The 17416-nt window shown below is 42.9% G+C and overlaps 2 protein-coding genes and 1 long non-coding RNA gene across 5 annotated transcripts; all 3 read right to left on the reverse strand.

Moving 5' to 3' along the window:
* Positions 1-4722: 4722 nt before the first annotated feature.
* On the reverse strand, positions 4723-5203 carry LOC125502088. Its single transcript, XR_007279938.1, has 3 exons — positions 5189-5203; positions 4951-5119; positions 4723-4854 (listed from the first exon to the last, which is right to left on the reverse strand). It is a non-coding gene; the product is annotated as an uncharacterized LOC125502088 (long non-coding RNA).
* Positions 5204-8935: 3732 nt separating this feature from the next.
* Positions 8936-9721, reverse strand: LOC105686819. 2 transcript variants are annotated; one of them, XR_007280108.1, is made up of 3 exons: positions 9467-9715; positions 9225-9393; positions 8936-9128 (listed from the first exon to the last, which is right to left on the reverse strand). XR_007280108.1 is itself a non-coding variant. In XM_048660287.1 (3 exons), exons 1-2 carry the CDS (start codon positions 9704-9706, stop codon positions 9230-9232), a joined length of 408 nt encoding a protein of 135 aa, XP_048516244.1. In that variant the 5' UTR covers positions 9707-9721; the 3' UTR covers positions 8936-9128; positions 9225-9229. The 2 variants fall into 2 exon arrangements, 1 of the variants encoding a protein (XP_048516244.1); XM_048660287.1 differs by having other exon boundaries at positions 9463-9721.
* A 5763-nt stretch (positions 9722-15484) lies between these two features.
* On the reverse strand, positions 15485-16268 carry LOC125502215. Of its 2 annotated transcripts, none has more exons than XR_007280065.1 (3): positions 16016-16257; positions 15774-15942; positions 15485-15677 (listed from the first exon to the last, which is right to left on the reverse strand). XR_007280065.1 is itself a non-coding variant. In XM_048660111.1 (3 exons), exons 1-2 carry the CDS (start codon positions 16253-16255, stop codon positions 15779-15781), a joined length of 408 nt encoding a protein of 135 aa, XP_048516068.1. In that variant the 5' UTR covers positions 16256-16268; the 3' UTR covers positions 15485-15677; positions 15774-15778. The 2 variants fall into 2 exon arrangements, 1 of the variants encoding a protein (XP_048516068.1); XM_048660111.1 differs by having other exon boundaries at positions 16012-16268.
* Between the last annotated feature and the right edge of the window lie 1148 nt (positions 16269-17416).

Below are 17416 nucleotides of genomic sequence, written 5' to 3' on the forward strand. Positions count from 1 at the left end.
GGATCACCGACCGATGACGATCAATTGTTCGTAGGTAATATACCCTATGCTGATTTTACCGACTGATATTCATGGTCCGACCGATGACGAGGAATTGTTCGTAGGTAATTTACCCTATGTGGACTTGCGCTGAAATCAGTTCTCGAAAAGTCCATCAGATAGCACTAGTTTTTGTAGTTCCTGGAAATTCCACCACTTAGCGCTAGCTGTATCGGTGAGTGCGCAGACGCGACCAACAGCGGTAAAATTCAAACATAAAAAGTCCCCAAGAAGCCTCGCCCTTTCCGACCCCTGCCTGTTCAGAATGATCGCGCGCGTTCGGAGACCACCCTCTCACCCTGGAAAACGACTTTTTTACCCTCCAAATCAACCTTTTCCGCTCGGGAACGACTTTTTCGACCCGAAAAACGACTTTTCCGGCTCAAAAAACGCTCCTCCTTGCTCTGAATCGGAATTTTCCGACCTCTGTCTGTTCAGAATGATCGCGCGCGTTCGGAAACCATTCTTTTACCCTGGAAAACGACTTTTCCACCCTCCAAATCGACCCTTTCCGCTCGGAATCGACTTTTTCGACCCGAAAAACGACTTATCCGGCTCGAAAAATGCTCCACCTTGCTCTGAATCAGAATTTTCCGACCCCTGCCTGTTTAGAATAATCGCGCGCGTTCGGAAACCACCCTTTTACCCTGAAAAACCACATTTCCACGCTCCAAATCGACCTTTTCCGCTTGAAAACGACTTTTTCGACCCGAAAAACGACTTTTCCGGCTCGAAAAACGCTCCCCCTTGCTCTGAATGGAAATATCCCGACCCCTGCCCGTTCGGAATGATCGCGCGCGTTCAGAAACCACCCTTTCACCCTCAAAAACGACTTTTCCACCCTCTAAATCGACCTTCCCCGCTCGGAAACGACTTTTTCGACCCGAAAAACGACTTTTCCGGCTCGAAAAACGCTCCCCCTTGCTCTGAATCGGAATTTTTCCGACCTCTGCCTGTTCAGAATGATCGCGCGCGTTCGGAAACCACTCTTTTACCCTGGAAAACGACTTTTCCACCCTCCAAATCAACCTTTTCCGCTCGGAATCGACTTTTTCGACCCGAAAAACGACTTTTCCGGCTCGAAAAACGCTCCCCTTTGCTCTTAATCGGAATTTTCCGACCCCTGCCCGTTCGGAATGACCGCGCGCGTTCGGAGACCACCCTTTCACCCTCAAAAACGACTTTTCCACCCTCCAAATCGACCTCCCCCGCTCGGAAACGACTTTTTCGACCCGAAAAACGACTTTTCCGGCTCGAAAAACGCTCCCCCTTGCTCTGAATCGGAATTTTCCGACCCCTGCCTGTTCGGAATGACCGCGCGCGTTCGGAGACCACCCTTTCACCCTCAAAAACGACTTTTCCACCCTCCAAATCGACCTTTTCCGCTCGGAAACGACTTTTTCGACCCGAAAAACGACTTTTCCGGCTCAAAAAACGCTCCTCCTTGCTCCGAATCGGAATTTTCCGACCCCCGCTATTCCCAAATGGCCGCCACTTTTGAATCTCACGAAAAATCCGAACGATGGCACTGGCCGCGACTCGTTTTAGTAGTTCACGAAAAGTCCGCCACTTGGCACTAGCAGTATTGGCGAGTGCAGCCACGTGACCAGCAGCGGTGAAATTCAAACATATTTGAAAAAATCAGGGAAAATTGGGAAGAATCGCAAAGAATCAGAAAGATATTGATCCAGGATGACGTCCCATCGGTTCTGGATCACCGACCGATGACGATCAATTGTTCGTAGGTAATATACCCTATGCTGATTTTACCGACTGATTCTCATGGTCCGACCGATGACGAGTAATTGTTCGTAGGTAATTTACCCTATGTAGACTTGCGCTGAAATCAGTTCTCGAAAAGTCCATCAGATAGCACTAGTTTTTGAAGTTCCTGAAAATTCCACCACTCAGCGCTAGCTGTATCGGTGAGTGCGCAGATGCGACCAACAGCGGTAAAATTCAAACATAAAAAATCCCCAAGAAGCCTCGCCCCTTCCGACCCCTGCCTGTTCAGAATGATCGCGCGCGTTCGGAGACCACCCTCTCACCCTGAAAAACGACTTTTTTACCCTCCAAATCAACCTTTTCCGCTCGGAAACGACTTTTTCGACCCGAAAAACGACTTTTCCGGCTCAAAAAACGCTCCTCCTTGCTCTGAATCGGAATTTTCCGACCTCTGCCTGTTCAGAATGATCGCGCGCGTTCGAAAACCACCCTTTCACCCTCAAAAACGACTTTTTCACCCTCCAAATCGACCTCCCCCGCTCGGAAACGACTTTTTCGACCCGAAAAACGACTTATCCGGCTCGAAAAACGCTCCCCCTTGCTCTGAATCGAAATTTTCTGACCCCTGCCTGTTTGGAATGATCGCGCGCGTTCGGAAACCACCCTTTAACTCTAAAAAACGACTTTTCCACCCTCCAAATCGACCTTTTCCGCTCGGAAACGACTTTTTCGACCCGAAAAACGACTTTTCCGGCTCGAAAAACGCTCCCCCTCGCTCTGAATCGAAATTTTCCGACCCCTGCCTGTTCGGAATGACCGTGCGCGTTCGGAAACCACCTTTTTACCCTAAAAAACGACTTTTCCACCCTCCAAATCGACCTTTTCCGCTCGGAAACGACTTTTTCGACCCGAAAAACGACTTTTCCGGCTCGAAAAACGCTCCCCGTTGCTCTGAATCGGAATTTTCCGACCCCTGCCCGTTCCGGATGACCGCGCTCGTTCGGAAAACACTCTCTTACCCTGGGAAACCACATTTCCACCCTCCAAATCGACCTTTTCCGCTCGTAAACAAATTTTTCGACCCGAAACACGACTTTTCCGTTTCAAAAAACGCGCCCCCTTGCTCTGAATCGGAATTTTCCGACCCACGCCTGTTTGGAATGATCGCGCGCGTTCGGAGACCACCATTTCATCCTCAAAAACGACTTTCCCACCCTCCAAATCGACCTTTTCCGCTCGGAAACGACTTTTTCGACCCGAAAAATGACTTTTCCGGCTCAAAAAACGCTCCTTCTTGCTCTGAATCGGAATTTTCCGACCCCTGCTTGTTCGGGATGACCGAGCGCGTTCGAAAACCACCCTCTTACCCTGAAAAACGACTTTTTAACCCTCCAAATTGACCTCCCCCGCTCGGAAACGACTTTTTCGACCCGAAAAACGACTTTTCCGGCTCGAAAAACGCTCCCCCTTGCTCTGATTCGGAATTTTTCGACCCCTGTCTGTTCTGAATGACCGCGCGCGTTCAAAGACCACCCGTTCACCCTGAAAAACGACTTTTCCACCCACCAAATCGACCTCCCCCGCTCGGAAACGACTCTTTCGACCCGAAAAACGACTTTTCCGGCTTGAAAAACGCTCACTCTTGCTCTGGAATCAAATTTTCCGACCCCTGCCTCTTCAGACCCACTGCGCGTGTTCGAAAACCACCCCTTTACTTTAAAAAACGACTTTTTCACCCTTCAAATCGACCTTTTTTGCTCAAAAACGAATTCTTCGACCTGAAAAACCGCTTGTTCGCTTTTAAAAACGACGCTCTTCGCTCTGAATCGGGATTTTGCGACCTACACCGCTCTGGTATCACTGCCCACGTCAGAAAACCACTCCCTCACGCTTTGACACGACTTTCTCAGCGTTTAATTCGACCTCTCACGCTCAAAAACGAATTTTTCGACCTAAAAAACCGCTTTTTCGCTCCTAAAAACGACCCCCTACGCTCCGAATCGGGTTTTTCTGACCCCCGCCATTCCCAAATGGCCGCCACTTTTGAATCTCACGAAAATTCCGAAGGATGGCACTGGCCGCAACTCGTTTTATTAGTTCACGAAAAGTCCGCCACTTGGCACTAGCTGTATTGGCGAGTGCAGCCACGTGACCAGCAGCGGTGAAATTCAATCATATTTGAAAAAATCAGGGAAAATTGGAAAAAATCGCAAAAAAACAGAAAGATATTGAAGATTGATCCAGGATGACGTCCCATCGGTTCTGGATTACTGACCGATGACGATCAATTGTTTGTAGGTAATATACTCTATGCTCATTTTACCGACCGATGATCATGATCCGACCGATGACGACGAATTGTTCGTAGGTAATTTACCCTATGTGGACTTGCGCTGAAATCAGTTCTCGAAAAGTCCATCAGTCAGCACTAGTTTTTGTAGTTCCTGAAAATTCCGCCACTCAGCGCTAGCTGTATCGGCGAGTGCGCAGAAGTGACTAACAGCGGTAAAATTCAAACATGAAAAATCCCCAACATAAAACATCCCCGAAAGACCTCGCCCTTTGAGCGAAAAAAGTCAAAAATCGAATTTTTGTTCGGTTTTTTGAGCTAACTCTCACATATAATTAGCTCAGAAATCCGAATCTATGTGCCAAAATCATCTACTCAAGCAATCGATCGAGTAATCATCAGTTATTCGCTGTTCAAAGCAAAATAATTATGAGACATCGATTGGTTCCAGTCGTAGACTCACTTTGATTCGTCGCAATTCATGCATGGGTCGGAATATTCGAATTTCTCGGTCTACGAGGGAGCCCAAGCTTAGCTGAAATCAGGTAGCCACAGCCGAGGGGTTTGTTTTGAGGCGTCACCTCTGCTCAGCCCTGAAGGTGACGACCCGCAACAAAGCGCCACGGTGCTGGCTACGCTGACTCCAGCACAGCTTGGGCTCTCTCGTATGCTCCCAACAGCGAATAATTGATGAATAATTAGCTCATCAATCGACCGGCCGTTGGATAAATTGGACTTGAATTCGTCGAGTCAATTGTGCCACGACCCGAAACCATCGGAATATCTTGATATTTCTACGTCTGCAACAAACGATTGGCTTATTAATCGACCGGTCGTTGGATAAATTAAATTAGGAAGCAGTTGTGGATTCTCAAACTCCAAATACATGACGATACCTATATTACGGCTTCAGGAAAACGAGCGTGTCGACTGGACCGAGCAATTCCTGATACTCGTCGAGAGATCTCCATTTTTTCGTCCAGAAATGCGACAAAATGGACATAACGTGCGAAGTTCTGTCAAAAAGCAGCATCGCGGATCGAACGGAGAACCCCAACGATTTTTCTGAAACAAGTACAAATATTCAAATGTTTATAGATTACCGGATGCTAGAGGAACCAGAAACTAACAAACCTGCATTTTTCATTCGGACGCTGTATCCATATCAAAATAAAACTGACACGTAACTTTGCAGTTGCTTGGATTTATTGTCCAGGCCCGAAAATTGCAAATACCTGAAAACTGTAGCCTCTGATCCTCTGGGTTTTTTTCTGTGTCAAGACCAAGAATGCAATTACCTGGACAAAGGAGTAAATTTAATGACATGTCATCATTAGTATTCGTCAACATCAGGGTTGTGTTCAACTTCGATTTAAAGGATATGCTCCGATGGAACGTCAAGGGTGTGTCACGAGTTTTTGATCGGTAAGTTATCAGATCTGATACCGACCGATGACGATGAATTGTTCGTAGGAAATTTACCCTATGCGGAGTTGCCGACCGATATCCACGGACCGACCGGTGACGATGAATTGCTCGTAGGTAACTTACCCCATGTGGACTTGCGCTGAAATCAGTTTTTGAAAAGTCCATCAGATAGCACTAGTTTTTGTAGTTCCTGAAAATTCCACTACTTAGCGCTAGCTGTATCAGCGAGTGCGCAGACGCGACCAACAGCGGTAAAATTCAAACATAAAAAGTCCCCAAGAAGCCTCGCCCTTTGTCCGAGAAAAGTCGAAAATCGAATTTGTTCTCGGTTTTTTGAGCCTTATCTCACATATAATTAGCTCAGAAATCCAAATCTGAGAGCCAAAATCATCTACTCATGCAATCGATCGAGTAATCATCAGTTATTCGCTGTTGGGAGCATAAAAATTATTAGACATATCGATTATTTTTAGTCGTAGACGCACTTTGATTTGATTTCAATTTCTCTGCTCATTACAGTGAAAAATTTGCGATTACGATTTGGGAGGAGAGAAATTATGAGACATATCGAGTGGTTTTAGTCGTAGACCCACTTTGATTCGTCGCGATCCATGCATGGGTCGAAATATTCGAATTTCTCGGTCTACAAGGGACCTAAACTGGAGTCAGCGTAGCCAGCAGCTAGCGTTTTGTTGTGAGACCTCACCTTCGAAACTGAGCAGAGGTCACGCCCCACAACATACCGCGCGCCCGTGGCTACCTGACTCCAGTTTGGTCCCCTTGTAGACCGAGAAATTCGAATATTTCGGCGTATGCATGGATTGCGACGAATCTATGTAGGTCTACGACTAAAACCAATCGATGTCTTATAATTATTCTGCTTCGAACAGCGAATAATTGATGATTACTCGATCGATTGCATGAGTAGATGATTTTGGCTTTTTGAATTTGGATTCCTGAGCTAATTATACGTGAGATTACCCTTGAGAAGCCAAAAAAAATTCGATTTCTTAGCAAAAAATTAATCATTGTTTTGATTGGGTTTAATATGCTTTTCTTACGTATTTTGATTTCAGGAATCCGAATCTGGAAGAAAAATTGATCTATTTATAAAATTAAGCGAGTTATCGCCAATTTTCTGCTTTTTGCGGTCAAAAATAAAAAATTGGTTTTCTAGTCTATATTGATGTAATTTGAGTTCAGGAATCGCACAGGATATCTATAAGGGAAAAAATCGTAGCTCAATTTGGACAACGGATTCGTGTTCCTGAGGTCAAAATACATAAGAAAAATGCCATACAATCAATTTTTATTCTTTAAAATTGATCGTATGGCACTTTTCTTATGTATTTTGACCTCAGGAATATATATATTAAAACCCAATTAGAACAATGATTTATTTTTTGCTCAAAAATCGAATTTTTTTTTTGGTTCTTCAAGAGTAATCTCACATATAATGAGCTCCGAAATCCAAATTCGAAAGCCAAAATATTCTACTCATGCAATCGATCGAGTAATCATCAATTATTCGCTGTTCGAAGCAGAATAATTATAAGACATCGATTGGTTTGAGTCGTAGACCCACATAGATTCGTCGCAATCCATGCATAGGCCGAAATATTCGAATTTCTGAATTCACCAGCAAACCCAAGCTTAGCTAGAGTCAGAGGTAGCCACGGGCGCGCGGTTTGTTTTGAGGCGTCACCTCTGCTCAGCCCTGAAGGTGACGTCTCACAACAAAGTGCTACCCTGCTGGCTACGCTGACTCCAGCACAGCTCGGGCTTCCTCGTAGACCGAGAAATTCGAATATTTCGACCCATGCACGGATTGCGACGAATCAAAGTGGGTCCACGACTAAAACCACTCGATATGTCTTATAATTATTCTTCTCTCAACAGCGAATAATTAATGATTATGTGATCGAATGCATGAGTAGATGATTTTGGCTTTCAGATTTGGATTTCTGAGCTGATTATCAGTGAGATCAAGCTTGAAGCACCAAAAAAAAATTCGATTTTCGACTTTTTCGGACAAAGGACGAGGTTTTTTTGGGGATTTTTGACGGGTCTTGACGTATTAGGGTGGTTTGTTCACGATTTTTGGCGGTTTTCGATCCAAAGGGGTGGTTCATTGGCGATTTTTTGCTTCTTCTGGAAGAGAGGAAAGGTTTTTTGGCGATCATTGACGATTTTCGACCGGAAGATAAGATTTTCTGGCGATTTTCGGCTTTTCCTACCAGCAGGGCCAGTTTTGAGGTGATATTTTTTCTCAGATTTGGAGCCCAGAAATCCGACTCTTCTTGCGAGAATATTTTGCTCGATTAATTAATCGAGTAATCGCAAATTTTTCACTGAAATGATCAGAGAAATTGAAATATCTCTGTAGCTTTGAGTCGGAAAAAAATAGGAAAAAATCGCAAAAAATCAGAAAAAAATCGGGAATTAATGTAGGATGACGTACCTTCGGTTCTGGATCACAGGGAACCTCTAGAAAGGCCGGGAAATGCAGTAATTGGCGGATCAATTGAAAAATTGACTCAAAATCGAAAAGAAATCAGGAAAGGAAGGAAAAAATAGAAAATATTCGGTCAACATCTGGAAACAAGTCTAAGGTCGTGTTACTCTAGCTGCAGGGCGTCAAAAACTCACAGGACATGGAGGAAGTCCACTAATTCATTCAAAATGAGATAAAATTCGAGAAAGATTCAGGAGAAGAGCGGGAAATAATAAATAATGATGACGGAGCAGTAGTTGTATGTATTTTGATCTTGAAAACAAGAATCTGATTACATAATTGAACAACAACTAGGAGCTATCAAGGTATTACAATTTTTTGACTTCTCAAAGCAGTAGAGTACAGCAGTCAATCAATTTAAACAGAGGATTAGTATTACCATCGTTTCTGGGCCCTCAACACGTAGAAGTGCCAAAACTTCAGGGACTAGACTTCATTATTGACTCGTATATCGATAAACGACCAGAGTCTCACAGATACTGCAATATTGCTAACACAATACAGGATGCGTTTCGAATGTTTCAAAATACCTTATTCTAATACATTTCGAACTTAAGAACATAAATCCGACGAATTAGGTGAGCCACGACTCAAAGCTACAGAGATATTTCAATTTCTCTGCTCATTACAGTGAAAAATTTGCGATTACGATTTGGGAGGAGGAAAATTATAAGACATATCGAGTGGTTTTAGTCGTAGACCCACTTTGATTCGTCGCGATCCATGCATGCGTCGGGAAATTCGAATTTCTCGGTCTACAAGGGACCTAAACTGGAGTCAGCGTAGCCAGCAGCTAGCGTTTTGTTGTGTGACGTCACCTTCGGGGCTGAGCAGAGGTCACGCCCCACAACATACCGCGCGCCCGTGGCTACGCTGACTCCAGCACAGCTCGGGCTCCCTCGTAGACCGAGAAATTCGAATATTCCGACCCATGCACGGATTGCGACAAATCAAAGTGGGTCTACGACTAAAAATAATCGATATGTCTTATCATTTTTGTGCTCCCAACAGCGAATAATTGATGAATAATTAGCTCATCAATCGACCGGCCGTTGGATAAATTGGACTTAAATTCGTCGAGTCAATTGTGCCACGACCCGAAACCATCGGAATATCTTGATATTTCTACGTCTGCAACAAACGATTGGCTTATTAATCGACCGGTCGTTGGATAAATTAAATTAGGAAGCAGTTGTGGATTCTCAAACTCAAAATAGATGACGATACCTATATTACGGCTTCAGGAAAACGAGCGTGTCGACTGGACCGAGCAATTCCTGATACTCGTCGAGAGATCTCCATTTTTTCGTCCAGAAATGCGACAAAATGGACATAACGTGCGAAGTTCTGTCAAAAAGCAGCATCGCGAATCGAACGGAGAACCCCAACGATTTTTCTGAAACAAGTACAAATATTAAAATGTTTATAGATTACTGGATGCTGGAGGAGCCAGGAACCAACAAACCTACATTTTCCTTTGAGACGCTGTATCCATATTGAAATAAAACTGACACGTAACTTCGCAGTTGCTTGGATTTATTGTCCAGGCCCGAAAATTGCAAATACCTGAAGGCTGTAGCCTTTGATCCGCTGACTGTCTTCGATTCCGAGACCAAGGATGCAATTACCTGAATAAAGGAGTAATTATAATGACATGTTATCATTACTATTCGCAAACGACAGGGTTGTGTCGACTGGAACGCCACCATGCGGCGAGCCCCACCAGCAATGCATGCTGGGAGTCTCGAAGCGTCTCGAAGCGTCTCGAAGCTACGACGCCATTAGCTTCCCGAATTTCGAACAGTACACCTCGTGCACTCATAACTCCTTACTAATTTAACCATATCGCATAATACCTAATCCTAAAGGTCGCACTAATCAGCTTGAACATTAATTCTAATATTGGGACAAGAATAATCTACTGAATTGGAATATAAAATGGTTTTACCTGAGATACTGCATGGCTCTGCCCGGGCCAGACAGGCATGGACAAGTTATGAACCGGTCCTAGACCTGCTGCGAAGCAATCTGCGTCTCTGCAGTTTCTTCGAAATGCATACTCACAATGCAATATGGAGATCTGAAACTTCTTCTACCCGGATCTTAACCTTTCCTGTCCTACAATCTGGTTCGTTCTAACTTCTCTTCTTTTCTATCTTTCCCCGCGTATTTTCGTAGCGAGCAGCGAGCGGGCGCCTTTGTTTCGACTTACTGCGATTCGATCGCGAACGGTCGAATTAAGGTCGATCATGCGACTATGCCCCTACTTATTACGATTTATTTTCACGTTTAATTTGTTACAACAATAGAATATCTTAGTTTGTTGATGTAATATTTCGAATCAGAGTGCACTATTTTTTGTTTCGGAGAATCGAGTTCCTAATCTTTCAACGGTTTTTCACGAAATTTTCATTTCTCGTAAAGTTGCTGCGTAATAGACACTTGGTAATTTTGATTCGATTATAATTGCTCGGTATTCGTAATACCGGGCTGTGATTTTATGGCGAAGACGACCTTGTCGCCGTGGGGTTTGTAATCTGAATCAATTTGATTTGGAACTGCAATACTTATTCGTGTATTGGTATTATGCATTATAGAGCCCAGAGCCTGTTGCACTTCGATGGCATACTATACGTATCGGTGCAACTAATCTAACTGGCACGTGCAATACTGCTGAGAACGATTCCGTAGCTACTCAAACCGGATTTCTGTTCACTACATTCGAGCAGAATTGGTGAGCCTCAAATTTTAATAATTCTAGTCACATTCTCCGAATTCTGTGACTCGCACCGCCTGTGTATTAGAAATCCACTTTATCAAAAATATTTAAATTTCGTCTTACAGATAAAAGTTTTTACTACCTACAATAAAGTCTCCTCGTCTGGCTGGTCACCAACCACACGCATAAAGTGAAAAATTTCGGTAAATACAATTTTCTACCACTGTTTTTTATCTTTGACGGAGTCTTTTTTCTTATTATTCATGTTTTTCTCTTCTTGTCATTTTTAGAGCACTATTTTTCGTGGGAGTATCGAAGGAGCATTGTATCGACCTCTCATCGTACTACATCTTCTACATTCAACCTACTACACAGCTATAGTCATCAGGGAGGCAGAGACATCCGGGTAAAATCCAAGACCCCTGAGCTTGGGAACCAGCTCGGGTCCGGTTTTGGTACCGGCAGCGGTGGGGTAAGTCCCAGCAGTCAGATTTCCTCGATTTCTTTGCCAGCTCACACGATGGTGAACGCTGGCATCGGGATCGTTGTATTTTATAGAATAAGTATGTTCCCCCAATTCGCGTGGCGTGGCGGTACTTTTAGATTTTAAAATCATTTTATTAGCTCAGGTAATCGTAGGTTCGGTTGTCGTTGAGCATAGCGCACTTGCAGTTTGTAGAGTCACAGGTATAGAATTTTTTTGGAAAATTATTCAGTTAGTTGATCTATTGGTTAGTCAGTTGACAAATAGTTCATACACTATGAACTATTGGCATGACGATACCTATATTACGGCTTCAGGAAAACGAGCGTGTCGACTGGACCGAGCAATTCCTGATACTCGTCGAGAGATCTCCATTTTTTCGTCCAGAAATGCGACAAAATGGACATAACGTGCGAAGTTCTGTCAAAAAGCAGCATCGCGGATCGAACGGAGAACCCCAACGATTTTTCTGAAACAAGTACAAATATTCAAATGTTTATAGATTACCGGATGCTAGAGGAACCAGAAACTAACAAACCTGCATTTTTCATTCGGACGCTGTATCCATATCAAAATGAAACTGACACGTAACTTTGCAGTTGCTTGGATTTATTGTCCAGGCCCGAATATTGCAAATACCTGAAAACTGTAGCCTCTGATCCTCTGGGTTTTTTCCGTGTCAAGACCAAGAATGCAATTACCTGGACAAAGGAGTAAATTTAATGACATGTCATCATTAGTATTCGTCAACATCAGGGTTGTGTTCAACTTCGATTTAAAGGATATGCTCCGATGGAACGTCAAGGGTGTGTCACGAGTTTTTGATCGGTAAGTTATCAGATCTGATACCGACCGATGACGATGAATTGTTCGTAGGAAATTTACCCTATGCGGAGTTGCCGACCGATATCCACGGACCGACCGGTGACGATGAATTGCTCGTAGGTAACTTACCCCATGTGGACTTGCGCTGAAATCAGTTTTTGAAAAGTCCATCAGATAGCACTAGTTTTTGTAGTTCCTGAAAATTCCACTACTTAGCGCTAGCTGTATCAGCGAGTGCGCAGACGCGACCAACAGCGGTAAAATTCAAACATAAAAAGTCCCCAAGAAGCCTCGCCCTTTGTCCGAGAAAAGTCGAAAATCGAATTTGTTCTCGGTTTTTTGAGCCTTATCTCACATATAATTAGCTCAGAAATCCAAATCTGAGAGCCAAAATCATCTACTCATGCAATCGATCGAGTAATCATCAGTTATTCGCTGTTGGGAGCATAAAAATTATTAGACATATCGATTATTTTTAGTCGTAGACGCACTTTGATTTGATTTCAATTTCTCTGCTCATTACAGTGAAAAATTTGCGATTACGATTTGGGAGGAGAGAAATTATGAGACATATCGAGTGGTTTTAGTCGTAGACCCACTTTGATTCGTCGCGATCCATGCATGGGTCGAAATATTCGAATTTCTCGGTCTACAAGGGACCTAAACTGGAGTCAGCGTAGCCAGCAGCTAGCGTTTTGTTGTGAGACCTCACCTTCGAAACTGAGCAGAGGTCACGCCCCACAACATACCGCGCGCCCGTGGCTACCTGACTCCAGTTTGGTCCCCTTGTAGACCGAGAAATTCGAATATTTCGGCGTATGCATGGATTGCGACGAATCTATGTAGGTCTACGACTAAAACCAATCGATGTCTTATAATTATTCTGCTTCGAACAGCGAATAATTGATGATTACTCGATCGATTGCATGAGTAGATGATTTTGGCTTTTCGAATTTGGATTCCTGAGCTAATTATACGTGAGATTACCCTTGAGAAGCCAAAAAAAATTCGATTTCTTAGCAAAAAATTAATCATTGTTTTGATTGGGTTTAATATGCTTTTCTTACGTATTTTGATTTCAGGAATCCGAATCTGGAAGAAAAATTGATCTATTTATAAAATTAAGCGAGTTATCGCCAATTTTCTGCTTTTTGCGGTCAAAAATAAAAAATTGGTTTTCTAGTCTATATTGATGTAATTTGAGTTCAGGAATCGCACAGGATATCTATAAGGGAAAAAATCGTAGCTCAATTTGGACAACGGATTCGTGTTCCTGAGGTCAAAATACATAAGAAAAATGCCATCCAATCAATTTTTATTCTTTAAAATTGATCGTATGGCACTTTTCTTATGTATTTTGACCTCAGGAATATATATATTAAAACCCAATTAGAACAATGATTTATTTTTTGCTCAAAAATCGAATTTTTTTTTTGGTTCTTCAAGAGTAATCTCACATATAATGAGCTCCGAAATCCAAATTCGAAAGCCAAAATATTCTACTCATGCAATCGATCGAGTAATCATCAATTATTCGCTGTTCGAAGCAGAATAATTATAAGACATCGATTGGTTTGAGTCGTAGACCCACATAGATTCGTCGCAATCCATGCATAGGCCGAAATATTCGAATTTCTGAATTCACCAGCAAACCCAAGCTTAGCTAGAGTCAGAGGTAGCCACGGGCGCGCGGTTTGTTTTGAGGCGTCACCTCTGCTCAGCCCTGAAGGTGACGTCTCACAACAAAGTGCTACCCTGCTGGCTACGCTGACTCCAGCACAGCTCGGGCTTCCTCGTAGACCGAGAAATTCGAATATTTCGACCCATGCACGGATTGCGACGAATCAAAGTGGGTCCACGACTAAAACCACTCGATATGTCTTATAATTATTCTTCTCTCAACAGCGAATAATTAATGATTATGTGATCGAATGCATGAGTAGATGATTTTGGCTTTCAGATTTGGATTTCTGAGCTGATTATCAGTGAGATCAAGCTTGAAGCACCAAAAAAAAATTCGATTTTCGACTTTTTCGGACAAAGGACGAGGTTTTTTGGGGATTTTTGACGGGTCTTGACGTATTAGGGTGGTTTGTTCACGATTTTTGGCGGTTTTCGATCCAAAGGGGTGGTTCATTGGCGATTTTTTGCTTCTTCTCGAAGAGAGGAAAGGTTTTTTGGCGATCATTGACGATTTTCGACCGGAAGATAAGATTTTCTGGCGATTTTCGGCTTTTCCTACCAGCAGGGCCAGTTTTGAGGTGATATTTTTTCTCAGATTTGGAGCCCAGAAATCCGACTCTTCTTGCGAGAATATTTTGCTCGATTAATTAATCGAGTAATCGCAAATTTTTCACTGAAATGATCAGAGAAATTGAAATATCTCTGTAGCTTTGAGTCGGAAAAAAAATAGGAAAAAATCGCAAAAAATCAGAAAAAAATCGGGAATTAATGTAGGATGACGTACCTTCGGTTCTGGATCACAGGGAACCTCTAGAAAGGCCGGGAAATGCAGTAATTGGCGGATCAATTGAAAAATTGACTCAAAATCGAAAAGAAATCAGGAAAGGAAGGAAAAAATAGAAAATATTCGGTCAACATCTGGAAACAAGTCTAAGGTCGTGTTACTCTAGCTGCAGGGCGTCAAAAACTCACAGGACATGGAGGAAGTCCACTAATTCATTCAAAATGAGATAAAATTCGAGAAAGATTCAGGAGAAGAGCGGGAAATAATAAATAATGATGACGGAGCAGTAGTTGTATGTATTTTGATCTTGAAAACAAGAATCTGATTACATAATTGAACAACAACTAGGAGCTATCAAGGTATTACAATTTTTTGACTTCTCAAAGCAGTAGAGTACAGCAGTCAATCAATTTAAACAGAGGATTAGTATTACCATCGTTTCTGGGCCCTCAACACGTAGAAGTGCCAAAACTTCAGGGACTAGACTTCATTATTGACTCGTATATCGATAAACGACCAGAGTCTCACAGATACTGCAATATTGCTAACACAATACAGGATGCGTTTCGAATGTTTCAAAATACCTTATTCTAATACATTTCGAACTTAAGAACATAAATCCGACGAATTAGGTGAGCCACGACTCAAAGCTACAGAGATATTTCAATTTCTCTGCTCATTACAGTGAAAAATTTGCGATTACGATTTGGGAGGAGGAAAATTATAAGACATATCGAGTGGTTTTAGTCGTAGACCCACTTTGATTCGTCGCGATCCATGCATGCGTCGGGAAATTCGAATTTCTCGGTCTACAAGGGACCTAAACTGGAGTCAGCGTAGCCAGCAGCTAGCGTTTTGTTGTGTGACGTCACCTTCGGGGCTGAGCAGAGGTCACGCCCCACAACATACCGCGCGCCCGTGGCTACGCTGACTCCAGCACAGCTCGGGCTCCCTCGTAGACCGAGAAATTCGAATATTCCGACCCATGCACGGATTGCGACAAATCAAAGTGGGTCTACGACTAAAAATAATCGATATGTCTTATCATTTTTGTGCTCCCAACAGCGAATAATTGATGAATAATTAGCTCATCAATCGACCGGCCGTTGGATAAATTGGACTTAAATTCGTCGAGTCAATTGTGCCACGACCCGAAACCATCGGAATATCTTGATATTTCTACGTCTGCAACAAACGATTGGCTTATTAATCGACCGGTCGTTGGATAAATTAAATTAGGAAGCAGTTGTGGATTCTCAAACTCAAAATAGATGACGATACCTATATTACGGCTTCAGGAAAACGAGCGTGTCGACTGGACCGAGCAATTCCTGATACTCGTCGAGAGATCTCCATTTTTTCGTCCAGAAATGCGACAAAATGGACATAACGTGCGAAGTTCTGTCAAAAAGCAGCATCGCGAATCGAACGGAGAACCCCAACGATTTTTCTGAAACAAGTACAAATATTAAAATGTTTATAGATTACTGGATGCTGGAGGAGCCAGGAACCAACAAACCTACATTTTCCTTTGAGACGCTGTATCCATATTGAAATAAAACTGACACGTAACTTCGCAGTTGCTTGGATTTATTGTCCAGGCCCGAAAATTGCAAATACCTGAAGGCTGTAGCCTTTGATCCGCTGACTGTCTTCGATTCCGAGACCAAGGATGCAATTACCTGAATAAAGGAGTAATTATAATGACATGTTATCATTACTATTCGCAAACGACAGGGTTGTGTCGACTGGAACGCCACCATGCGGCGAGCCCCACCAGCAATGCATGCTGGGAGTCTCGAAGCGTCTCGAAGCGTCTCGAAGCTACGACGCCATTAGCTTCCCGAATTTCGAACAGTACACCTCGTGCACTCATAACTCCTTACTAATTTAACCATATCGCATAATACCTAATCCTAAAGGTCGCACTAATCAGCTTGAACATTAATTCTAATATTGGGACAAGAATAATCTACTGAATTGGAATATAAAATGGTTTTACCTGAGATACTGCATGGCTCTGCCCGGGCCAGACAGGCATGGACAAGTTATGAACCGGTCCTAGACCTGCTGCGAAGCAATCTGCGTCTCTGCAGTTTCTTCGAAATGCATACTCACAATGCAATATGGAGATCTGAAACTTCTTCTACCCGGATCTTAACCTTTCCTGTCCTACAATCTGGTTCGTTCTAACTTCTCTTCTTTTCTATCTTTCCCCACGTATTTTCGTAGCGAGCAGCGAGCGGGCGCCTTTGTTTCGACTTACTGCGATTCGATTGCGAACGGTCGAATTAAGGTCGATCATGCGACTATGCCCCTACTTATTACGATTTATTTTCACGTTTAATTTGTTACAACAATAGAATATCTTAGTTTGTTGATGTAATATTTCGAATCAGAGTGCACTATTTTTTGTTTCGGAGAATCGAGTTCCTAATCTTTCAACGGTTTTTCACGAAATTTTCATTTCTCGTAAAGTTGCTGCGTAATAGACACTTGGTAATTTTGATTCGATTATAATTGCTCGGTATTCGTAATACCGGGCTGTGATTTTATGGCGAAGACGACCTTGTCGCCGTGGGGTTTGTAATCTGAATCAATTTGATTTGGAACTGCAATACTTATTCGTGTATTGGTATTATGCATTATAGAGCCCAGAGCCTGTTGCACTTCGATGGCATACTATACGTATCGGTGCAACTAATCTAACTGGCACGTGCAATACTGCTGAGAACGATTCCGTAGCTACTCAAACCGGATTTCTGTTCACTACATTCGAGCAGAATTGGTGAGCCTCAAATTTTAATAATTCTAGTCACATTCTCCGAATTCTGTGACTCGCACCGCCTGTGTATTAGAAATCCACTTTATCAAAAATATTTAAATTTCGTCTTACAGATAAAAGTTTTTACTACCTACAATAA

This window comes from Athalia rosae, chromosome 1 (genome assembly GCF_917208135.1).
Source record: "Athalia rosae chromosome 1, iyAthRosa1.1, whole genome shotgun sequence".
Classification (NCBI taxonomy): domain Eukaryota; kingdom Metazoa; phylum Arthropoda; class Insecta; order Hymenoptera; family Athaliidae; genus Athalia; species Athalia rosae.

Bases quoted from the DNA above. Each gene is read 5' to 3' on its own strand.
- LOC105686819 (XM_048660287.1), bottom strand. From the start codon at position 9,706: ATGGTGGCGTTCCAGTCGACACAACCCTGTCGTTTGCGAATAGTAATG. The intron at 9,394-9,462 runs GTTTGTTGGTTC...TACTTGTTTCAG, and splicing joins CGTCTCAAAGGAAAATGTAG to AAAAATCGTTGGGGTTCTCC.
- LOC125502215 (XM_048660111.1), bottom strand. From the start codon at position 16,255: ATGGTGGCGTTCCAGTCGACACAACCCTGTCGTTTGCGAATAGTAATG. The intron at 15,943-16,011 runs GTTTGTTGGTTC...TACTTGTTTCAG, and splicing joins CGTCTCAAAGGAAAATGTAG to AAAAATCGTTGGGGTTCTCC.